We start from the raw sequence: 26,161 nt of genomic DNA, 5'->3' as shown, positions 1-26,161 counted from the left end.
GAGGTAAAAAAATTAGCCAGACAGACTTTCATTTCCCTTCCACAGACACAAGTTAAAGTACATTTACTCTGAGACTGTACTTTAACAGTTTTAATTTATTATTCTCCTCAGCAACATCTATCTAAAAGCTACTGGTTGCTTATCTAAAGCTAACTATGCTGGGATTTATGGGAAGTACGCATGTATCCATAGACAGATGACTGAACAGGCCAGAGGGCTCAAAGAGTCAAATTCCCACTATTCATCTGCAAAACATTAAGCAAAAACAACAAACATAAGACTGGAAACAAATGCAGGAGGCTCACAGAGAGAACCAAACCCAATGCAAATTGTAAATCTGAAGGAACATTTCTACCAAAGCAGAGCAGTTCTGCTCAGCTGTTCTGTGTTTTCACATTAAAAAAGAGGCTTGAAGCCCTGATTCTCTTTGGGAACCTCAAAATAGTAAGACCTTGTGTCTGCAGAGGCATCAGTAGATGTGCTTTATTAAAAAAAAAAAAGGGGAGGGAAAAGAAATTGTAATATCCATAAACGCCTCATGTAGCTCCACTTAGGAAAATATTAAGATATGAAAGAATTCAAATTATTTTTAAATATAAATAGAATGAGACAAAGTTAGAGAGGTACAGACAGAAGTGTGACAGAAGAGGATGATCCACTAGTCTGCCTGAAACTGCCATCTTACTTTGTTTTCTGGTGGCGAAAAAAGTAAAAGAGTTTCAAATCAACCACAAAGAGCTCCAAATCAAGCATAATGAGACAGAAACCAACTACAAAAAGACATAAAAATGAAGGCTTCTTTGCAAGAGGCCTTTCATATGACTAGAGCCAGGGGCAACTTGTTTCTTAACTGCTATAATACGATGGTTGACATGGTAATAAAGGCTTAATTAAACCTTGCATATTACCTATTAGTAATATTATAACACATAACACTTTAGTGCATATTTGTCTGGATTTAAGAAGCTAGAAACTTCTTTCACCTAAGACCTATAGCTGAAAGCCTCACTGTGAGCTTCTCTCTAATGAGCTCTAAATAAACCAGCAATTTTTCTTCTGCACTGATGATTCACACCCACCACAATGGCAACACAGCAGACTGAACTCCTTGGCATACACTTCCCCCCTTTGTTTCTCCAATGTAGAGAAGTCAGTGTTTCACCAAAGTCTACAGGATTCTCTTAACAGGGATCATCAAAGTCTGGAGAACTAATAAACCCAGCCAGCCTGAAAAGAAGAATGAAAGAGCCTCTGTAGAAATGTCACAGTACAACATAGTGTTATCATACAGAATCCAGCTCTCCTGCTGCAGACATGGCACTTCAGAAGAACACTGCTGGTAAAGTTAAAGCAAGGACAATAGCAAACTATATGGACCAAAGCGAGTTAAATGAACAAGAACAGAAACTACTAAACTGCCATCTGTCTTTGCTTTAGGATGCAGAACAGTACGCAGCCTAAACCCCGTTCAGCTTAAAGGGAATCTGCGTATGTGCCCGATAAATCAAACCCAGTATGGCAGCTTCAGTTGAGTGTGCATTCAGCTTTTATCAAGCATCTGCTCTGTGTTCTTCATGTGCAGGATGACCCCGCTGCACTGAAGCGCCCGAGGGGGCGTGTAGCAGGCTGGTACAGTACATCAGGGGAATCCCATCAAACACCTTTCCTCTTTCATTCTCCTTCCAAGAAACATACTACTGCTAAACAGAGCGTGTGCACAAGGGTACTCAAGCTGAAATCACAGCTCTGATGAGAGATACAATACAGGAGTTGTCACTCAAGATAGGAAATGGGAAGCCTCAGGAGAATAAATTAGAGAAAATGTCAGCTGCAGCTTTTACATTCAGAATACCACACTTTTACATTCCTGTCACAATGTCCTGAGGTGCACATTTGTCTGACATAATGCTTACTAGTAGCTCCTGAGGTCAATGTTGGCTTTGAAAATAACTCAAAATGTGTGTGAGAGTGTCACCTGCTGGCAGACTTTGGCGCTTAATATAAAATATGTTCATTTAAAGTTTTTATATTTAGATTTTAAGATGGTTTAACTGGAGTTCACGTTCACTCATTTATTACATTTATTTGGCAGTTACCTGTTACCTTTTCATCCAGGTTTAAGCTGTGATCACTTTTTCATGTATACAAGAATATAGTATATATTGGTGGGGTTAGGTGAATTAGTGATTCTAAATTGGCCTTAGGTGAGACGGTGAGTGTGACGGTTGTCTGTCTCTCTGTGTTATCCCTGCATCAGATTGGTGACGTGTCCACAGTGTACGCGCCCTTCATGCTATGGTAGCTGGGATCGTCTCCAGACCACACATGGACCCCTGATAAGGATAAGGAGAAGAGGGTGGATGGATGGAGCACATGTGGCAGACCTTTGGTTTTCATGTCTCTTAATCAACTTGTCTTGTGATCCTTTATGTGGAGAAGCTGCTGCACAACACTAAGAAGAAGATAAAACTCTCTCCAGAGTGAGTACAGTAATCAAATTCAGCTACACACTGATGCATTTCCTTAAACAATGATACATCATATACATTTATAGCACCTTTTAAACTTTTCCTCATTCAGCCTTTTACACCATGTACTGTATTTAAGTGGATGTAGCCAATTTAGTCAGTTTAGAAGAAAACCACCCAACATCCAGGCACAGTTACTGAACTTCCTTTAATTTTAATGGTCGCCAGAACAAAACAGAATGCATGCAAAACTGCATAAAGTTAAAACAAACAACAACTTAAAAAGCTTAAAGATTTTTACCTACCCCTTGAGTTTTTCTAAAGATTTTAATTCAGGATTATTTGAGTACTGTCTCTGTCTGACTGTATCACTGCTCCCAATCATTATTCCTGCTGCTGGTGGTGTAATGGTGTAGGAGATATCTTCTTGACATACTTTGAGCCCCTTATCACAAACTGAGCATCACTGTTAAACACTGAAGGCCCCCTCAAGCTCGTTGCTTACCATCTACATCCTGATAGTAAGACTTCCTGATGGCTGCTTTCAGCAGGATATCACACCATGTCTCAAAGCTCAAATCATTTCAAACTGGTTTCATGCCTGTGACAGTTAATCTAGTAGAGACCTTTGGGATGTGGTGGAACAGGAGATTTCAATCATGGCTGTCAAATCTGCAGAAACTCTGTGACACCATGAAGTCAACATCGATCAAAATCTCTGAGGAATGTTTCCAGCACCTCCGTAAATCATCTGAAATTCTGATGCAAAATTGGTCCATCTGGTAATAACATAGTAATAAAGTGTCCAGTGAGTCTTAATCACCCAAGTAACTCTTTACCAAATTTTTTATTTCTTCAAATATTGTCAAATCTACCACTTGACAATTTTCTCGCTTCACCTGCTTAATATCCTTTTTGCATCTTTGTCAAACTGTATATTTTACAGAATAATATCACGCAAAAGCAAAACAACAGCTAAAAGTTAATGTTTTTTAGAGTTAACCCTTTATTTAAAGAAACAATCAAGCATCACAGGTGACTCACTGTAAAGTGAGAATGCTACAAGTCATATGTACAACCAGTTTCATCCATCACCTAAATGATCAATTGGCTTTTTCAGGAATAAAAATCAGCATAGAAAAAAAAATCTAAATAAATGCAAGTCATTACAAGCCCCTTCAGAACGAAAACGTGTAACAAAACACTGGTCGTGTACTGGGTCTGTAGTTCGGTTAAAAGGAGGAAAAGTATACAGGAGTTAATGTTCTTTGAGTGCCATCGTTCATAAAGTGTTAATGAGACGTCAGCGCACGATGTGTGTCACTCATGCATATAAAAGAAGCTCAGGTGTTTGACATTTTTACAAGTGATGTTGGTGAGGGGAAAAAAAAAGAAAACACGTCAGTTTTATTATTGCTCCTCAAAGCGGAGCAGCATTAGTACAGATATGCCACACATCGCTCTGGATAGAGGAATTTACCAAGTCTTCATATTGTTCGTCTTCTTAATCGCACCTACACGGCGTTGCAGACCTGGCCTCGCAAAGGGTTTTGTTTGTTTTTTAATCAAATATCTTTTCATAGTTAAAGAATCACAAGTAAAAATATTAGAAACAGATAATAAATCAGACATAACATTAATAGCTTTAGGATAACTTATGGGGAAACTAAAGAATCTACTGAAAAACATTCTCCACGTCTTTAATTTAAACTCAATATCACATCTGTGCAAGATGGCCTAGTACTTTGCTGAACAACAGAAACACAGCCTAGTCAAAGTGAAAGAGTGATGTGATCGTCGCTCTTTCTATAGCATAGATGCTATTCGAAGGGTTCCTGCCCCACATGTACCTGTGTCAAGAGGATGTCTGTAATACGGCCTGGGCTGTGTTAACTGTTCAAACTAGTATTCTAAATAGGGTCACAAATACAAGTGTAGCCACATTTGCATTTGATATACTTAAAATATTTACCACAAAGCTTGTGGCTGAGTTTAAATTAACTTCACATGAATAAAAGAGAAAACGAGCATCACTGTTTGCCGCACTCAAACCCAAGTCTAAACCATAGCTGTAACACGACGGCTAATACAAACGTAAAGATTCCTACAGTTGCTTCAATTTAAAAGCCTCCATTTGGTAAGAAGGAGGCTTTTATAGTGAAACAGCCACAGAAAAGTCAATGTGGGAAAATATCAAATCACTCCTTTTTTTTTTTTTTTTTAAATCTGCAACAAGCAAACTGAAAAACTAACATTTTAGACGTCCTTCGCCACGTTCTCGCCATCAGACACAGAAAGTGGAAAGGTGTGTGAACATTAGGGTTCAAGTTGCAGATGAAATCAAATTAAATGAAGTTACCTGTCCACATAGATAACCTACAACCCTGTTATAATAATTCAGAGATTAAAAATATAACACATTTATTTAAAAAACAATGCATAGCATAAACATCGTTGCAAAAATCCAGCCGCACTGCACGCCATACCTAAACCTCAGCCAGACCGTTTGTTTCAGAAACAGGTGTCTGGAGCGCTGCTTTTCTTTTTCCAGGTGGAGTCTGCTGCTTAGGCTTAGAGAGAGAGCAGAGGCGAAAGTCTAAAGCTCTCCTTTAAAAAAATGGGGGAGGGAGAAAAAGAAAAGAAGTGAGGCATTTTTAGGATCTTGGGGGTGAGGAACAGGACCAACGGGAAGATTTTGGACTCTGCTCTAAAAGAAACAAACAAACAAAAAAAAAACACTGCTGCTCAGGAACTTGGCTCCTTCAACTCTGCTGTCTCAACGGTACTCGTGTCAAGAGGAGGCTCTCTCTCTCTAAGTGTCCTCTTCCTCTTCCTCGCCCCGGTTGCCCACCACCCGCTTCCTCAGGGCGTCGTCAGGGAAAGCCTGCCCCCTGGGTTCAGGGCGGCCCTCGGGAGATCCTCTCCGTTTTCTCCAGACCTCGTCGTGGTCCTCTTCTTCCTCCTCCTCGTCATCTTCCTCGCCATCAGCCTCAATGGCATCCTCTTGTTGCTGGATTAATCTCGCCTGATCCATAGTCTGTTTCTCTGCACAGCAGCATTTGGAGCAACAGTCAGTATCTTACTGTATATAACATAAATGTGAATTAGTATTTAGTCTAATCTATTACAAAACTCACTTGGGTAGTAATCGTGAGAAGAGAATCTTCTTGAGGGGAAAACGAAATCTGCAATGAACACCAGTAACTGCAACAGACAAGACAGGATTAACCGTTAAACCACTGGGAATGTGTGCATTTGTGATGAACGATGTAAGAGCTTCAAAACAGAATCATTTCGGTTTCATAATGACAAAGCGCGGCAAAATTACTCACCAGACCCAACGCCAGGCCAGAAAACAGAGTGGCCAAGCCAAAGATAACATATGATCCCCAAACGGGAATCCCCAGCTTCTCCGTCATGTAGTTATGACAACGCTGGAAATCACAAGAGACGAGATATTTCAACCCACATCAACAAAGCATCCCAATTCAATTATTCTTTAGATCTTTTTTAACCCGTGCTTTTGTTTATATGTAGCTAAAATTCATATCATCAATAGAAGGGTCCAGTGAACATCTGGCGCCACCTTCAGGCCACACGCTGAACTGATTATACAGGTACAGCAGGGTAGAGCGCCAAAGATTTGAAAGTTGAATCTATAGTTTTTATAGCTTATATATACAATTTAGTTCTTGTTTTAACAGCTACAGTTCTGTGCAAAAGTCTTAAACCTCCCCTAATTTCTTTATACCGTATTTGGAAAATGGGAAAAGGGTGCAGAGATTTATTGAACATAGATGGAAATACAGAATAAGAGACAAAAAGTGAGCTTCTTATAAGCTTAAGAGTTAATTTTTGGTATGACCACAGCCTTAATGCTTTTAGGGAAGCCTTTTCTATGATTTCTTTAAGCAGTCTTCAGGAATAGAAGCTCTTCTTTGACTGCTTTTTGTTCAATATGCAGCCAAATGCAGTCAATGCCAAAAGAAAAACTTTGTAAGACCTTCAGACAGTCTGGAGGACGATTGCTCAAGACTGTTAAAAAATATTCACAAGAAAGCGGGACTCCTTGGAAACAAATGTAAAGAAATGAGGGGCAGCTGAAGACTATTGCACAGTTGTATCACAGCTGAACTGAATTAGATTCGGGAATATTCATCAGCAGCTTAACAGTAAGATATCACGACACTTAAACTGTCATTTAAAACAAAGCTGCCAACGGAGATACTCAAAATATATTTGAAACATCAAGTATGTGGTAGAGTTTACTTGTGTCCTGGTGCGTTTATCAATGTGTAAAGCCATTCTTAAGCCATCTGTCATAACCCCATGCAACTGATGTATGTCTTAACTCTGCATCCTAATTCAATTAAGCTGGGCAAGGCTTCCCTCAAAATTTCCTGTTTCCACCTATCTGAGTAATGTTTGATTACTCAATTCTCTGTAAGGTCCACTTATATTTGTTTTTCATCCAGTGTGCCAGCTCCGTAAAACTGGATTAGAAGTTTACAATTTGCACATGAAAGCAAGTCTAATTTCAACATGTAATTTCACTTTAGGCGTGACATGCACACAAAATAAATGCTTAATATGCATAATAACCTACAGCACTGAGAGAGAAATCCTCACTTACCCGGATAAACATGGAGAGCTTGAACAAAGCAGACATCGAATTCATTCTGTCAACAGAGGAGGGGAGGACAGCGTGTAATATAACACTGTTTCAATCTCTCACGTCACTACAAAGCCAAGACAAAAATAACAGGAGCAGCACAGGAGGGTGTGCATTTGTGTCTCACTTAAAAGCATCATGAAGAAAAGAGTAAACACTTCAAGTGATTTTCTGCTTTTTCAAAGGACAACAGTGACTCATTATTATTAAACTAATTGATAAATGGAGAATGAATCATTTCCCATCACAAATTCTACCTTGAACATGAAGCAGGGCTCTAGAGTGCGACCAAATTTTTCAGTGGTGCGACTAAAAAAAAAAATATTTGGTTGCACCTGTGCGACCAACTGTTCGGGTAGCAAAAAAATAAATAAAAAATCTGCAACCTTCCCTGTGGTCAACAACAGACACACATTTTGCCCCTATCGTGGACTAAACCAATCAGAGATAGTCAGGGGCGGGACCTCTCTGATTGGCCGTGGTCCAGTTGAAAGTGCAGGTGGAAGTGGGAGGTGAATAAAGCGATATTATTCATTAAATCCTGAATCGACTTTTAAATATAACTGTGTTTTGCCAGAAATGCCAGATTCTCAGATTAAAGCTTACAAAACCATTTCAACAACAACCAAACAGCAAATGAGAGCAGGTACACGGATTCCACACAAAGATGTAAACACAGAGCCGACGCATCAGAATCAACTTTGTCTTTCTCGGCTTTCTCACCCGACGGCCCGTAGACGGACACGCTGTCGGAGCTTAGCGATCCTGATGCGTCCGGTCCGCGCTGTGTTTACGTCTTTTTGCGCTGATTCTGAGCTGCAGGTTTTGTCTCTCCAACCAAAATTCACCGAGCCAGCAGCAAAAGAAGCAGCAAACTGCGCTTCACATTTGATCAATGTCATCATGAATTTTGCTGTTTTGCTTCCACGACTATTAAAAACACACTTCATGCACAGCTAGCTCTCTCTCCATCTCTCTCTGTACTTCAAGAACAGTTTCCCGTCTCCAATCTCTGTTTTCTGTATTATTATTACCCACCAGTCTACCGTTGTTTACAGCGCTGTTGGCTGCTGTCTTTTTCTTTTCTTTTTTTCACTTAAATGACTTCGGACAAGAAAGCCTATTTTTTCTGTTGTTCAATACTGAAGAAATTTAAACTTTATATGCAGAACATTGTAGAATATTTTTAAGGTTATCTGCTATAAAAAGCCAGACCAGGAAAATCTCCTTCATGTTTTTCTGTGTTTTATTCTCAGTTACTTTCACACAAAGGCATCTGCTGTGATGTTCACAATTCTGATGAAGTCAGTACTGATAAATGATCAGAATTATAATATTTTTGACTGTCTGAGGCTAAGTTGAATCGAATCGGGACTTTGAAAACCGGAATCGAATGGATTATAGAAATCAGTGATGATACCCAGCCCTAGTGAGCAGCCTAGGTACGACAGAAGTGGATGTAATAATAATAATAATAATGGATTGGATTTATATAGCGTTTTTCTAGGCACCCAAAGCGCTTTACAATACCACTATTCATTCACTCTCACATTCATACACTGGTGGAGGCAAGCTACAGTTGTAGCCACAGCTGCCCTGGGGCAGACTGACAGAAGCGAGGCTGCCATATTGCGCCATCGGCCCCTCTGGCCAACACCAGTAGGCAAGTAGGGTAAAGTGTCTTGCCCAGGGACACAACGACCAGGACAGAGAGCCCAGGGATCGAACCGGCGACCTTCTGGTTACAGATGCGATTCCCAACCCCCTGAGCCACGGTCGCCACGGATGTAGCTGTAATAGGAAAAGAACTATTGCTAACTTTTCTGTTAAGTTAAGGCCTGATCCTTCTGAAATTCATAGCCAGTGCTCTGACACGGTGTCATCAATCTTTGAATGCTGAAAAAGCACAGTGTATCCAGAAAAACACATTATATTATTTAAATTATTATAAAATTTGTGTGCGCCTAACTTTTGTGCCGGTACGCCTAACTTTTTGAAGTTAGCCGTACCTGTACACCCATGGCAAAAAGTTAGTCTAGAGTCCTGTGAAGGAAAACTAATTTAACTAATAACCCGGGCTGATACAACTCTAGCATTAATAGCATAGAGAATTACTGAAACTCACAAAAAGGAAGACGGTCCAAACCAAGAGGAAACCGGCTCGACTGCTTTCCATTTCTGGTCATGAACGAAGCTGAGGAAGTCATCTTTAGTGCGAGCTCCCTGGTACTTGCGGAAGACGCCGTCCTTAGAGCTGAAACACACAGATTCACACAGATAGGGACCATCTTATCGCCTGATATACTATCAAAAAATGCGTGCATTTAGCAGCTATAGTGGCTTTGAGCCTGAGAGCTGAAGTTGAGCGACAAGCTGCAGGATAAAGTAGTGAAGTGATAAAGATTTGAATTTTCTCCACTAAACAAATGAAAAATGATTGAATGAAGTATTTTACTGCATCAAGGGAAAGTTAATTTATTTGTGCTTCTACGTTTTCATGTCATGATTTCTGCATTCTCCTGAACCACAGGTCCAATTATACGCCACTGCCAATTTATGAAGAGATAATGTGTCATTTTATATGATGAATTTATTGTTGATTCCAAACAAACAAACAAACAAACAAACAAACAGAAACGCATAGGTGCTGCTCACCTGTTTGCTGCGGATTTTGTAACTGTTAGAGCTGCAACTGCAATTAGTAATGCTATGGATAGCCATCAGGAGCTGAACTGTAACTCCTTTTTTGTGCTCCTAATATAATAAACCTTCAATTTGAACTGGCAGTGCTTCAGAAGGATAAATTTAGATCTGTTGCTAATAGACAGGAATAGACAGGAATTCAAGAGCTCAGCCTGCACAAATTTGCGAATTCACTACAAACAAACATACACACACCCAGTATATAGCTAGTACTGCACATATAAACTGAAGTGGCACAGCCAGAACAACTAAAGCAGAGCCACTGTTATAATCTGTTTTAGTCAGCCAAATAAACAGTGCAGAGACACGGGTCAATCTTTCAATACTCACTGTGAGCTACAGGAAAATAAACACACTACTAGTTCAGGGGCACCAAAGAAGCCTCAGGTTATTCTTTTTTTTTTTCCCCTTAAAAATTTGGTCTGTTGCAATCTGAAAACTTTAGCTTCAACTCTGGCAGTTTAGGCTAGGTAATTTTGAAAACTATGTGGCATTTTGACTGTACTGCATTGTTACTGGAAACATGAAGGAAATGTGGAGAAAAAGACAGCAGGTTAGACTTGATCACAGGGTCAGAACTTACTAGTTGTTCCTCATACAAGACTAAATATAAGATTAAGACTGAGAAGGGGCGGCACCTTTCCATCCGAGTCACCAAGACTGTGGAATAGTTTCCTACTGCAGCTACTTTTAGCTGATTCTTTGAACTCTATGGCAAACCAGTTAAAACGTTTTTGTTCCCATCCTATAAATCCTATTTCTGCTACTGTACTTAAGAGTCCCAATGCAAAGTTTTCTGCCGTCCACAGACCAAACCATGATAAAACAACAGCTTGCACAGCTGGGTTAACTCATTTAAAAGAGGAAGTAAATAAAACCACAAAATAACCATGAACTTACTGGTATATAGTAGGAAGTGAAGTGATGATGAATCGCCCGCTCAAACCTTAGAAAGGGGGGAGACAAGTACACCAAGTGACAGACATGTTGAAGTGATCTTCAGCTACAGACCAACATTAGTATTAACACCTTACAAGAGGCTGGAAAAACAATGACTGACTCACTGCAGAGTTGCCATATCATTGCCAAATCTGTAACATCATCCTTTCCAACACAGAGAGGTTTCCTGAACTGACCTGAAAGCTTTGTTTCATGTGTACAAGTCATTGTGTAGTTGGTAAATGGGAGCGGTCATTCAGACCCACCTGGCTGCTCTGTCACATCCACTTTTGCTATGTTGACCCCCATGTCCTCTCCCCAGTCCGCAAACTCCTTCCACGCTGGTTGGAGCTGCTGGCACGCTGGACACCAGGGTGCGTAGCTGATGGAGATCAAGTTTCACAAAGAAAGACGCAAATCAGGAGCACAATTATCACTTTCACCGTGCAGATAACCACTAATCTACGAGTTATTATGAGTCTGTTATTTAGCAAAGTGAACCCCATGCAACTGATGTAAGCTGGTTAGCTAAAAATAGCAGCTGTTAGCAGAGCTGAACAATTTGAATTTGTCCTGACTACATGTCGAAATAAAAGATAACAATTAAATAAAACTAATGACCGTTGCCTTTAGACGGCTGGACTCGTGTTTATGGGAGTTTAAAAATAAATCTAGCTGACTAGTTGTGAGCACCGGACGTTAGCAAGACACTGACAATTCAATCATCCATTCCCCAGTCAGGATCTCCTCCCAGTTAGCATCCGTTACTTCTTTGAGACTGTCCGGCTTGGCCAAAAGTGGCGACGTTGTAAAGCATATTCCCAGCAGTGAAAAGTATATCCATGACGTGTGCTTCGTTTGCAGAAGTAAAGAAAACATGTTTGAGCCTCTGGTGCTCTTGGGTGCTACTGCTGCAGCTAGCTAGCAAACACGCTGTGCCTAACTTCCGCTGTGCGCCTAAACGTCACCGGTCAGCTGACGATTCAAATTATTTTTAATTAATTTTTCTCCAAAATATAGCTGGAACCATACATTTTCAATGTTTATTTTATTTCTTAATATTTATATTTATTTATAAATATTTAAAATGTATATTTATTTATATATTTGAAAATATATTTAATCTGAACAATTTATAACTAGAACAGTTAGTAATACCTGTTTTTATGTTTTTATTTATGTATTTTTGTTTTATTTCATGAATCCTCCTGGCTTTACTTGGCAAATACACTGGATTTTTCTTCATTATTCCTTTTGTGTTTTAAAAAATTAGAAGCATTAAAGGGGAGCAGAAATGTGCTTATTTACCTTATATTTTTTCTCATCACCCATGATCTTGTTCTACTTCCTCCAGCTGCTCGCTTTTGGGGTTGGCACAACTCCTCACTCGGGTCCATCTCACCAGCATCCTCTTCTGTCACACCATTCCTCTGGATGTCCTCCTACGTCCATGGACTTCTCTGCGGCCATCCTCTTTTATTCCTGCCTGCACCTCTCTTGTCCACTGACTGTTACTTCTCCACCTTCACTACTTTCACTCCTTTCCATCTTTACTGTTACACCTGTCTCCTTCTCTTTCACATTCATGTATTCTGTGTTGTCTCTGCTGACTTTTATTCCTCTCCAGGCTCTCTTACCCTTGCTCCCTACTCTCACTATAGATCACGTCTGTGAACATCATAGTCCAAGGAGACTTCTGCCTAACTTCATCTGTCAGCCTGTCCATTACCACTCCATACAAGAAGGGCCTCAGAGCCGATCCCACCCCCTTCTTGAACCAGTCTGTCACTCCTATTGCACATCTCAATGCTGTCTTGCTGTTCTCATAAATGCACCAGCCCTCACATGCTTTTCCGCCACTCCTGACTTCCTCATGCAGTATCACAGTTCCTCTTTTGGCATAATGAAGCTTCTGACCTTATAATTCTGCATCAACACTCTCAAAGCAAACATTGCATAATCTCTCCTTTAAAATATTCGTGTTTTGTTGTTAAGTAAACGCCAACTACCAGCAGGTGGTGCTACTGTTTTTACAAAATGGGAAAAAAGAAAGAAACTGTAGCTCTTGTAGTAATGTGGGTTTGGACTTACTGGCTACCTCTTTCTCTGCATTTTTAAAAACATTTTTATTAGCTGTAAACAATAATTTATCAATTATTACTGAAAAATGTATAGATCTCAGTATTACCTAATGATTAAATCCATCCTACTGCCAGACTGGTCGAAAGCACTGCACTAATAAGTACTAATATCTCAGTACTGACTATTGCTAAAGCAATTTGGTACAAATTACATCACAAGAGGCTTTAAAAAAAATGAAAACAAGATATATGACTGTTTCCCCAGACAAAGCTGATTTGACCTGAAGATAAAAGACACCTTCCTGCCTTCAAATTCATAAATGTCTTATTGAAGCCTTTTAGAGAGTTCACATCAAGAGATTAGGCTCTGCATTCAAAACATTCTTGTGTTTGGCTATTTCGTTTAGTGGGTTGTGAGCCAAATACTATTATATGCTTCAAAATGCTCCAGAAAAGACTGCTTGTTCTTTGCAACCACATAAGGCAAATGTTTCCCACCTATAAACAAGTGTGTGTCTGAGCCAGTCCTCTTTCTCTTCATGAGAGGATGTCACTCAGAGTAAACCCCAGAATGAGAGCACTTATTATTGTTGGGAACCTGCAGGCAAATTGCAACAGCTTCTAGTTATCACTGCACCTCACGCTCTAAAAATACCCGCCAGATGACATCCTTTTGTGCCCCTACTATTGTCCCCTTTCTCCAGCCATTGGCGCTGCTCCACTTACAAGGTTTAGGGTTTCTTAGTCTGCAACGGTATTTAGTTTGGTTCACACTCACGTTTAGGTGAATAGTATTTTGAGTCATTTTTTTATTAGACAAACAATCCAGAAAATTGTTGGTTACATTGCAAAGTCAAGCTCAAATCAAATCAAATCAAATCACTTTTATTGTCACATCACATGTGCAGGCACACTGGCACAGCACATGCGAGTGAAATTCTTGTGTGCGAGCCCCACAAGCAACAGAGATGTGCAAACACAACAACACAAACGAGCAAAATACAAGAATGGCCAACCTGAAACTAATAAATATATGTACAATATATAATAGTGTATGCATTTCTGGATGTGTATACTAAATATTTTCCTACGTGTGTGTGTGTGTGTGTGTGTGTGTGTGTGTGTATGTATACACATTTTTACAAATTAAATAGTAAAAAAAAATAAAAAATAAAAAATAATAATAATAATAATAATAATAATAATAATAAAATATATAAAATATACAGAGTTGAATATGTGCAAAACAAGTGGCATTTATATACAGTGTGGAGTGCATAATGTTAAAGTTCCAGTAGTGAAGCTGAGGTGTCTATGACGTGTTCAGCATTCTGATGGCCTGATGGAAAAAGCTGTCTCTCAGTCTGCTGGTACGGGACCGGATGCTGCAGAACCTCCTTCCTGATGGAAGTAGTCTGAACAGTTTATGGCTGGGGTGACTGGAGTCCTTGATGATCCTCCCCGCTTTCCTCAGGCACCGCTTCCTGTAGATGTCTTGGAGGGAGGGAAGCTCACCTCCAATTATCCGTTCAGAGCACCGCACTACTCGCTGGAGAGCTTTGCAGTTGTAGGCGGTGCTGTTGCCATACCAGGTGGTGATGCATCCAGTGAGGATGCTCTCAATGGCACAGCGATAGAAGGTCCTGAGGATGCGGGGGCTCATGCCGAATCTTTTCAGTCTCCTGAGAAAGAAGAGGCGCTGCTGCGCCTTCTTCACTGTTTTGTTTGTGTGTACTGACCACGTAAGATCCTCAGCCAGGTGTACGCCAAGGAACCGGAAGCTGCTCACTCTCTCCACAGCAGCGCCGTTGATGGTGATGGGGGTGTGTACTTCTCTGCACCTCCAGAAGTCCACTATCAACTCCTTTGTCTGAGCTCTGAGATTTCTTGTGTGTCTCAAGCAACAACAGCACCAGTAATTTTCCTGGATCGTGGATTTATTAAGAACACCGAATGCCAGGCAACCTTGCTGCCAGCCTGTCCCATCGGTCATTTACCAGATTACGAGAAATATACATATTTTCGCCAAACACTGCAATTATATTGCATCAAATAAAATGTTTTTGGAGTTAATGCCTCCACTTAAGGTTAAGCCTGATGGAGCCTTGTTTTTAGCGCTGTTTGTTTTAGTTAAGCAAAATGACTCCAGGTCAGCCATAGCTGCTTTTCCATAGTGCAAAGATGTGCTGTGTTTCCTTATCTGGAGAGTAAAATTCAATTTTATGCATCCATCTGTTGCTCCTGAGCAATTATTTCTGCAAATGGTCTCATCACAATTTTCATAACATGAACAGGACACTTGCAAATATAAACAAAGTAGATTTTTACTCTTTGTATTAAGAATTTATATTGAAACTCAATCCCATCAAGTCTCTCATTAATCCTCTTCTTTAATGTTGTTTTGTTTCCTGTTACCTTCTCTGTCCTTCAGCGTGATTGACAGGGAGGGTACGCGCAAACACTACCTGGTTTGAAAGCTAACAGCTGCAGTAATATATACAGACTACACGCTGATAATCATGTTGGTTGAATTTGAATGTTTGTAAAACTTGAAAACTTTCACACTTTCAAAACTTTGTACATGAGGTAAAATGTGAAATGTAAAAAGGCCAGTAAAATGCACTTTGGCACCCGTTCTGCAGCATCGACAAGTGTAGATATTTGTCTTTTTGGCAGCCATAATTTTCTCCTTCTTTCCTTTTACCTACATGCTCCTGCAGCTCTACTTCTGTGTGGATGTAAAGGGCATCGGTGCTTCGTTTTATGTGCAACTGTGCTGTCACGAAGCTCTCAGACTGTCCACGTGATAGCTAATGGATTTCAGTAATTTCAAGAGTGCGAAGTGGCACAGTGTGGGAGTAAGGAGGAAGAATATCCTCTCAAACCAGCTACGCAACACACATGTGGGACAAGTTTCTTTGGGTTTTCTATGTCGTTCTCAAACTCCATATTCAACTTTGCTTGTTCCACTTAAATATTGTAATTCAATGTTTCAGTTATCTCTAAAGACAAGCTGACTGGTGATGTGTCCTCGTATTGTTTAGTTTTTTCAGCACTCTTCTTTACAGTTAAGCATCAAGTTTTTCACCCACAATTGTGGAGGCATTTTCATTGCATTCAGCGAAAATACCTTTGCTTTTTCTAAGTATTTGTAGCTGCTAACACAACACTCATTAATGTTAGGATTGCTTTGTGTGTATTACAGCATAGGAAGGTCTGGTTAATACAACTTTTTTTTGTTTGGTTCAGTCATTCAGCCTGAAAATATATTATTTTTTGCCAGTTTTCTTTGATAAACCCAAAGACATCGAGTTAATCTGATAGATATTTTTTTCTCTCATTCCCACAGTCCTGGGTTGTATAAGCGGAGGAATGAAGGAAGGAATCATGGATGAATGGATGTTTATTTAAAGCTATCTGAGAACTACCTGGTCCTCGTTATTGCCCTCCCACTCCATCCTCTGTATTAGTATATTTGTTCCCGTGACCCCTCTCTAAGGTGTTCTGTCAGCAAAATCGGAGACAAGGTATTTCCCAGCTGATAGATGAATGGCACTAGACATACTTGGAAGTAGTAAAGCCCACTTTGGCAATTACATCTCAATACCAGCTGGTCCAACATCCCCTTCAACATCTGGAGCCACTGGAGCGCTCCTAATCACCTGTGAGAATTTATATTTTGCCCAATGTCCTCTCATAAATCTTACTCATTGTCACAGCGAGCACCTCCTGTGATTCACTCTCCAGGGATTCACTACCAACTCCTCTTGTAGCATGACAGCCGTTTACTGAACTGATAATATTAATAATTTAAGTCGGTAAGGTGAATCAGAAAGATGCTTATTGCATTTTAAATTTTTGCCATCATTAAAGCCAAAACCCCTCCGTTTTTATAAAGTGACACAGTAAAGCCTTCAAATTGTCTTCAAATCGCAGTAAAGTCAAAGCTTACATTTAAAATTTTGTTTTATGGCTTTTAGAAACTTCTGTCAGTGAGTGATCAGCTTAATTCGTGTGCCATCAGTAAGTCATGTGTAAAAAGGGAGCTGAGGTGAGATAAAGTAGATTTTTTTTTTATTATTTTCTACCAATTGTTCTTCCTTTTACATTACACTTTTATGAGTTTTCTTCCTCAGTGTAAAATCCAAACTACAGTAATTGCCTTTGTAACTGAAATAGCATCTCCTGCTCCTCTCACAAGAGCTATAAATCACTTTTCATATCACTCTTCATACCCAAACCACACTAAAAACAGCATAATATCTTTTCTCATTTGCAAAACCCTGTAGGCTACACACAGCCTCTGCAGCCTTCAGGTCAGTAGCCTACAAAAGTGCCAAAGTGTCAAGCTACTGAACTCTCCAGCCAGTGATTAATGAGTTCCATTCCTCCTCAGGTGCCATTCGTCATTTGTTTTCTTCTCTGTGTTCCCTGCAGCTCAATGCTGAATTTAACCTGCGTGCCGCATTTGGATGTGTTGCACATTGCATGATAAATGATTTGTTTTTCTGATGGTTTGCATTAATTACACTCCTCAGATAAGCTCTTCGAAGTGCAATACTAATTAGCACACAGTTCTCTGAAACCAGCTAAAGGTCATTAACTTTGGAAGAACTTGGTGGATTTTACGCTGTTAAAAATTTCTATTGGAACCCAATTCTGAAAAGTAAAAAGCTGTTCCTAAATGTCACGTATGACCACGAATTCAGGAGTTAAAGGACCACGCAAAATAGTGAACGCACCAGCGTGCGACGTGATATGTTGTAAACGAAATTTATGAAGCACTGCCAGCCACCCAGGCAGAGACAAGGATGACTTGATTTTTACCACAGCCTGTCTAATTTTTAAATTTTACTCTCTTTATAGACTTAGTTTCATCTCAGTTTATCTCCTCTCTTTCTAGTGTGTTTTAGATGCCTGTTTCAGTCCAATATGTCTATTTTTCATGATTTTATTAGTAAATCAGTGAAGGTGTCTGTATGTGCATGTGTGTGCGTGTGTGTGTGTGGAGTGTGGGCCTTTATGTATTGGCTATGCGTGTCCTAGCCCAGTGAGCCTCTGCAGTGTGATTCCCTCTATCCCTGCAGTTCTCTGGGGTTTATAGCCTGCAAAGTGGCCATGTCGCAGTGTGGCGTGCAGGGAAGTGAAAGGGAGGGGTGATGCATTGAGTGACAAAGGAGGAGGTGCTCTTAAAACTGGATCAGTCGGACACTGGGTCACTGGGCTGGGGAGTACCACTGATTCTGCTGAGCTCAGCTTACGTCCCAACATCCTGACTCACCGCTGACCAGCGCTTTAATCTCGACTGACACTTTATTATTTTACTGAGGCTGTGAAAAGCATAGATTATTGCTTCAAAAGTAATTGAATGTGTCATGGGCTCAAGATTAAGTAACTTATGTGCTGCGTTTCAGTTTATATGTAACTGTTAATGCCAGATAAACTTGTATATTTCCCAGAAGCCTACGTTATATATTTAGCGTAGTCCTGAAAGTATTTTACAGGAAAACGAGGTCAGAGATGTTAAAATGAGAGAGACTTTATCTGCTGTTCTGTTTGTGTTTGTGATTGAAAATAATTCTGCAAGTTTTGCGGTTTATGTTCATTTAATGATAAACAAAGTGCATTCTCCATGTTCTCTGTGGTTATTACAAAGCAGTGGGGACAGGTTCACTGGGATTTCGCGAGCAGTAGATTAGTTTAGGAGCATTCGTGGGTAATGGCGTGCAAATTGGGATGCCTCTTTATGAGGCTATGTAAATGTGTCAGGCAGCAGCAAGGGAAAGCCAGCTCCTCTGGTTCCTCTAATTGGATTTGCACGTGTGGTAGAAGGCCTGGATTCATTTGGAACAAAAGCCTTTATTCTGCTCGTCCTACACAGTCCATCCCATTGTTCTACATTTTCAACTACCTGAGTACAACGCTGGAAAAGATGCAAGGTTGCTTTTAGGAATCAGCTCACAAAACAGAACATCTTAATTTTATTATTAAAGAGGATTCCACCACTGATCTTCAATTTAAAATTAATGATTAACAGGCTGTTTTTGAAAGCACTACAGACTGACGTGAGCTATTAAGAGAGGAAATACTAGCAGCAGCTCTTCAAGTCTGTTTTTATGCCATTTCTGAGAGCTGTTTGTTGTTCTTTTTAGTCATAATGCCTTAAATATGGTCTGATATTAGCTTTATTGACCAGGAAATGGAAATGATGTGCTATTCTTTTTAGCTTTTGTAAGATACAGTCTCGATCAAAGGTTTAAAACCACTTGAAAAATGGCAAAAAAAAATCATGTTTTTCATGGTTGGATCTTAACAAGGTTCCAAGTAGAGCTTCAACGTGCAACAAGAAGAAATGAGAGTGAGACTAAACATTTTTTTTTGAACATGCAATTTATTGAAAACAATGCTTAAACTGAAACAGGCTGTTTTACAGCAAGTTTAGGACCACATGTCTTTAAAAGTCAAAATCTGTGCAAAAATGTGGATTCATTGTCATTTTCTGTCAGGTAGTCACACTGTCATGATGTTCTGTTGGCAAAGGCAAAAAAGCTTTCTCTTTTTGAACGTGGTCGGGTTGTTGAGCTGCATAAGCTGGATTTCTCGCAGCATGCCATCACTGCTGAGCTGGAACGTAGTAAGACAGTCATTTGGAATTTCTTAAATGATCCTGAAGGTTATGGGATAAAAAAGTGGAAGTGGAAGACCCAAAAAGCTGTCCATCAAGACACTGGACGATCCTTGACTCAATTTAAGGCATTTACTGGTGCCGACTGCAGCCCCATAACCATCAGACAGCATTTGAGACTGAAGGGCTTCAAAAACAAAAAAATCTTCACAGGTCGTCTCGTCTACTTGAACACCACAGAACTAACCGTATGGACTTTGCAAGAAAACCTCAAACATGGTACGTTAAGAGGTGGAAGAAAGTTTTATTCTCTGAAGAGAAAAAACGTAACCTTCATGGTCCTGATGGTTTCAAACGTTGCTGACATGACAAGAAGATCATACCTGAGATGTTTTCTATGCGCCACAGTAGAAGGAGTGCCATAATGGTCTGGGGTGCTTTTTCCTTCAGTGGAACAATGGAGTTTCAGGTGGTATGTCCAGATGTTGCAGAGAGCATCCCTCATAACTGAGGGCTCTCATCTGTGTGGTAACGGCTGGTTTTTTCAACAGGACAACACTACAGTACACAATGCCTGCAGGACAAGGGACTTCTTCCAGGAGAATAACATCACTGTTTTGGACCATCTGCATCTTCCCCTGATCCAAATCCAACTGAGAACCTTTGGGGATGGATGGCAAGGGAAGTTTAGTAAATGGACAACAGTTCCAGGCAGCAGATGCCCTTCGTGTGGTCGTCTTACGAGTTACGAGTTTTTTGGAGGTGTGGTCATAAACTTATGAACAGCCTGTTTCAGTTTAAGTGTTATTTTCAATAAATTGCATGTTATAGTCAGATTTCACTGGTTAAAGCATTTTATTCATTTTACCCTGCTTTGTGTTTTCTTTTAAAGGTGCATAGCTTGTGTAGATCACCAGATAGATAGATAGATAACTTTGTATTATAAAGTGTCTGCATACAAGATAAAACCAGTCAGTGCATCCCTATGCACTCAAATATTTGACTACAGTTACAGATTTGCATTTATTTGGCTCTGTACTACATTAACTTTAGATTTATTGCACTTCAGGCAATAAATCGCATTTTGAACATATTGTATTCCTCCTACTTTCCCTACTTTCTCTCTTAATATCAACATAAAAGGTTGTTTTTATCTGAATACTCTAATCCCCTGAGGTGACAGAACACTGTGTAAACCTCACAATGTTCCCAAACAATCAGTCTGTATTTTAGGCAGTGATTACAATGAAAACTCTTTTCTCACTGTTTTATTTTTATGATTTTGCATCAACCAAATTGAACCCAACCTCCCTGCCTCCGGAGCTCTGAGGAAGCCATTAACACTCGGGGCGATCGTGGCTCAAGAGTTGGGAGTTCGCCTTGTAATCGGAAGGTTGCAGGTTCGAGCCCCGGCTTGGACAGTCTCGGTCGTTGTGTCCTTGGGCAAGACACTTCACCCGTTGCCTACTGGTGGTGGTCAGAGGGCCCGGTGGCGCCAGTGTCCGGCAGCCTCGCCTCTGTCAGTGCGCCCCAGGGTGGCTGTGGCTACAATGTAGCTTGCCATCACGAATGGGTGGATGACTGGATATGTAAAGCGCTTTGGGGTCCTTAGGGACTAGTAAAGCGCTATATAAAATACAGGCCATTTACAGGCCATTTACCCGCACATATTCTCATTAATGTTGGCACGCTGCAGATCTGAAGGTGAAGGCAAGATGCGTTGAACATGTGTGTGATAAAAGCAGTGAAACAAATGGCACACTGTGATTTCCTATTTGATGGTAATGGTGAGAGCAGGAAAACTCAGCCTCTTAAAAAGTAGGTCTGAAAAATGATGTTTTTGTGTTGCACTCTTTTATGTGTGGATTTGAATTTTCCGGCTTGAAAATGAATATGTGGAAGGTATCTTCCTGATAACGCAGTTACTCATTCTTTATTTGATAATAAGTCAAAAATAAGCAATTGCAGAAAGCTTTTCTGTCCTCTAAAACGTTATTTTCTTAAACCGGAAGTATTATTACACTGTAATAAATATAATTTTTTTCAATGTCAGACATTCAGCAACAAAAAACAATCCCCATTCCCAGATACTGGAGTTCTGGACAGAATATAGGACAGGTAAAAGCCTGAATGCAGAGCAGCTGGATACCACCTGGGTATTAGCTGACAGGGCAGATCAGACTGATGCTCTTCAGACTGAGAAAATGCAGGAAAAGGCGATTCTCAGCTGTGCAGAGTTTGTGCACGGCATCATGCACACATTGTTGGTGAGCTGTGAACCATATAACTGGTGATACAACCACCAGTCATTAGTCACCAACTGGTTGGTGAGTGGGTCCCGGAAGTTGCTGCCTATTACTAAATGGAGTGTGTGGCAAAAAGAGTGCTGCACTAAAAACCTCCTTGTGATTGTAAACAGATTGCCACAGTTGCCTAAACAGTAGTTTGCATTGAAGATGTGATTTTAAAACACTTGCAACTACTAGCCAAGTGGTATTAAAAGACAACCAATGCACTCAAAGGCAAAGGATCTCGGTTTCCGGTTTGTGTCAAACTTTTCACAGTTTCATCACCACTTTGAGAGTAGTTGGCATCTTCCATGTAAACTTCCATGTAAACCATGTCAATTTGCTGGAGACCAAAGCAATCCGGAAGAATTTTTCACCACCTTTTTTCCCTCAGAACCAGTGGTTAACAGAAGGACATGAACCGGCCTGTAGCCCGGTGTGAATGGCCTTAAACTGTCACCGCTATTTTCACACGTCCAAAGTGTGATAGGACAACATCACATAGTTAGCAGACGAGTTGGGAACTGGGAGGTGGTCTGCTGTCAGTCAGTTACAGGAGTGCTCATTTCGGTGCCAAGATGAATCCAAGAAAAGTTCAAACAAGATGTAAACAGGCAATAAAAAAACAAGATGGAAATGGGAAGCTAAAGCCAGAAACAGGGGCGAACCGATGCAGACAAAATAACTATGAAATCACTGAGGTCAGAATAAGAAAAAGACAGCAACTCAAACCAACTCGTGTTTTTAAAACAAGAAGAAAATAAACCTTCACAATATTTGTGATAAAAAATAATAATAATAATTTCACCACCTGCAGCAATAACCTGAGATTCAAAACTTTCTCCATTTTCTCTCACATCCACATCATGGTGATGACTGACTTCAAACCAGAAGAATAACAGAAAGCTGGACTCCTGATCAGATTTTGTAAAAATAAACTGTACTGGTTAACATCCTGCACATGAATCCTGATCACTGATAAAAAATGGTCTCTGACAAACAGTACTCCCTCTGAATCCAAAGACCCCAGTGGTCCCACAATAGTTTGATGATTGTGAAAATAACACAAAGCCTTTGTGATTACTGGTTCTCCACCCAGCTGAACCAACAGAAGATCTATCTACAGCATTATTAACTGTAACTCAATTTGGCCTAGTGGGACTTTCTGTATTTCAAACTGCCCCAAATCTCTCTTCTCCATACTGTTTTATTTCATCTAATTTATTTAATAAACTGTTTCAATATTTAATAAGCAGATCCACTTTACTGTGTTCTACTGAAATTAATTGTAATCTGGTGTGACTAACTCAAATTCTGTTAAAGAAGGCCAACATTATATTATTTATACTCATTCAGGCCTGTGCTGCTAATATACCACCAGGCTTTTTTCATGTTTATCCATAAACAGAAAGAGGCAGTTATATAAGTTGGCTTTCCTTGTTTCTGAAAAAGCTCGGTACCCTTGTAAGTACAGTCAGTCATGACTCAGTGACAGATGATGCTCTTGCAGGCCTCTACTGGCGTCTGAGAGGGAGGCTGGGTTGTCGGAAGCAGTGGGTGGACAGGGCAGGCAAGCGCGAGGAAACGAAGCAAGCGGTGGGAGGCGCACAATGGCGTATCATTCACCGACGGACACCCACACAGACACACACTCATGGAAACACGTATAAAATGTATTTATGTAACAGGCTTCCTGCCTAGAGCAAAGTACACGAGTAGATCCTCTTCCTAAATAAAAATAGACACATCTTTTGAAACGGATGCCTCTTCAAGACGTGACGTAAAACATTTCCATCGCCATACTTCTTATTATATGTTACATCGCGTCACGATGCCAAATGCATTGTGCATAACGCTTGGCATGTATTTAAAGTAATTCACCTGTCACTGAAGACGTCTCCTGAAAGATGCAGTTTGAGGTGGGTGCAGGGATTGAGAGCACTTCCTCTGCATGCAAAATCCCCCCTGAATTCATTTCAGCCACTTTGTGTTGGCTTTGTTTAGGACAATTACACAGTTGTTTGTCTCCATGGAACTTTCAGTTTTCAATTTTAACCCTTTCAACAGAGCAAGCCAGCTTCCAAATTAATTGCGGGATTATATTAAAAGATTCTGCAATACTAACAGGCTTGCAGTGCTTCCCATTTCTGAAAGCAGTCAAAGACCAAATATAGAGCATGCAATATATACCATAACAGTATAGCGCAATCCACAGAGAAGGGTTTGTGTAATGGAAATAATCTAAAGTGAGCTATAACAGCTGTGGCCTTAACGTGGTTGTGCTATAAGGCCGTTAATTCAATGTTCATTAACAAGTTCTTAGTAGAAAATGGGTTAAGAAGATTCCCACGCTTTGGGCAGCTGTCTCATGAGCTTCTGATGATCTTTTTGGACATTTGCAAATGTAAATAAAGGGGAGGTCCTTGAGCCAAACTTGGGAATTTCCATCAAAGCAATGACCTTTAACATAATGATCCTTCATAATACCAAAAATGAACAGCAAAAGCAGTCTTAAAGATGCATTCAAACAAGTACAGTTATTAATTTATGTGTTGTCTTTTTAAATGAATCAAAATGCGTTAACTTTTTTATATGAACACATTTCACATGGCAGTAACCCAGCGAACAAAGGAAAGTAGACAAGGTCATACTACCTAAGTTTAAACCAAGCATCAGAGTGGAGAGGAAAGACAACTGACTGCCTTTGAGTGTGTTGGTGCCACACATGCTGGTCTGGATATTTCAGAAACTGATGATCTACTGGGATTTTCCCACACAATCACTTCTAGGGTGTATGGAGAAAAAGAATAGTCTAAAAGAACAACCCCAGTCTTGGCACCATTACGACATCTGTGGAATTAAAAGAAAATATATCATTGCTAACATGGCTTGCATTAGTGCCACCTAATTAAACTTTTATCAAGTGCGTAGTTGTAGCTATTTTTATACACACTTTGCAAATGCGCTCATAAAGAGTTGGCGCTCAGTCCTTTTGAAGGTCATAAGCTTCGTCTGGCGTGAATGTCCAGGTGATCTATTGTGTAAGGTGACCAGAGTGCAAGAAGGCTAGGGCAAGCATGCTTACAGACACAACTAACTGTAGATGAAGTTCTAGGTCAGAGGTGAGAGATACATTTTCTGGTAACTGCATTTGTGCCTGCATAGCAAAAGATGATGCAAGAGGTGATGCAAGCATGAAATGAGCAAGTCAACAGGAATCATCTGGAGGGGGAGACGGTTGAAACAAACAGCCATGTATGGTAAAAATGTTGCTGATAATGGGAACTTGTCTAACTGTCATTAACTGTTAATCAATCATTAACCGTAACTGATGCATATTATATTTGTCATGGTCCTGAGTCTGAGGACTCAGTGTTTTGTGTTTCTTTATGCTTTTGTTCATTCAGAGTGTGTATTCTGTTGTGATTTTTGCCATTTGTTAGGTTTCTGTTCTTTGCCTGCCTGCTCCCACTTCTCTGTGTTCCCTCTGTCTGTCCACGGTGTTATTGTGTCTGCTCATGAGTCTGCCTGTCAAGTTCAGTGTCCTGTCTGGTTCTCTGTCTGTTAATTTCCTGTTTTATTCTGAAGGTTCATGTCTGATGTGAGTGTGTTCAGTTTACATTTCCCCTGTCCCGTCAGCTCTGATTTCTCCCAGCTGTGTTGCCCTCCTGTCTCTTATCCCCTGATTACTGGTGTGTGTATTTAAGCCCTGTGTGTTCTCCTGCCTGTTGCCGGTTCGTCTGTATTACTCCATGTAAGTCCGCGCTTTTCTGCATTCATCTGTGTCTCTCTGCGTTTTTGTATCCTCCGTCAGTCTGCGTCTCTCTGCCTTTCACCCCGTGTCCTGTGGATTTCTAGTTGCTCTTTAGTTTTCCCAGTTTAGGTTTCCGTTAGTTTGTCTCATTATTCGTTTTCTGTTCCTGCCACTGACACCTTGTAAATAAACTCCACTAATCTTTTCATACACTGCTTGCTCTTGGGTCCTTTTTCCAACTCCACACGGCTCGCCTCGGCAGCCGTGACAGTACGAACCGGCCACTATGGACCCAGCAGCAGTCAACCCGCCCGAGGAGCTCCGGGAGGACATTATGTACTCAGTGGACAAATTAATTAACCTATGGCTGGAGCATGAGGGGAGAGAATTCCGCCAAAGCATAGCTGTTCGGCTACAGCGCTTACTTTCTGGTCTCCCCTGGTTGCTCAGCTCACTTCACCCGCTCACACAGAATTTTGTTCTGAACGAGCTTCATCTTCTCCCCCTTGCTACCACCCACCCTGCAACTCATGCTTCACTCCCCGACCCGACGGAGAGTGTCCTGCCCGGCCCGTCGGTCCAGCCTTCAAATGGGGAACAGCACTCACGCCGTCGACGCCCCTCGCCACAG

General features: G+C 40.5%; 1 protein-coding gene and 1 long non-coding RNA gene across 2 annotated transcripts in view; one reads left to right on the top strand and one right to left on the bottom strand.

Annotated features, from left to right (window-relative positions):
- Positions 1-26,161, top strand: part of LOC147306889 (uncharacterized) — a 107,065-nt gene that overhangs the window by 73,413 nt on the left and 7,491 nt on the right. Inside the window, exon 3 of the long non-coding RNA XR_015126371.1 lies at positions 2,258-2,480. This is a non-coding gene — a long non-coding RNA (uncharacterized LOC147306889). The remainder of the gene's footprint in view (positions 1-2,257; positions 2,481-26,161) is intronic.
- Positions 3,455-11,740, bottom strand: tmx1 (thioredoxin-related transmembrane protein 1). The gene is made up of 8 exons (XM_086275150.1): positions 11,498-11,740; positions 11,049-11,164; positions 10,744-10,789; positions 9,266-9,394; positions 7,102-7,147; positions 5,801-5,902; positions 5,606-5,672; positions 3,455-5,513 (listed from the first exon to the last, which is right to left on the bottom strand). The coding sequence occupies exons 1-8, from the start codon at positions 11,659-11,661 to the stop codon at positions 5,281-5,283; spliced, it is 903 nt and encodes a 300-aa protein (XP_086131276.1). The 5' UTR covers positions 11,662-11,740; the 3' UTR covers positions 3,455-5,280.

This window comes from Aulonocara sp. 'chitande type north' Nkhata Bay, linkage group LG19, assembly GCF_057382095.1.
Source record: "Aulonocara sp. 'chitande type north' Nkhata Bay isolate Kocher_YH1m ecotype deep benthic linkage group LG19, A_spYH_male_GT1.1, whole genome shotgun sequence".
NCBI classification, from domain to species: Eukaryota; Metazoa; Chordata; class Actinopteri; order Cichliformes; family Cichlidae; genus Aulonocara; species Aulonocara sp. 'chitande type north' Nkhata Bay.
Note: the sequence above shows the minus strand (reverse complement) of the source record. Positions and strands in the feature narration are given on the sequence as shown.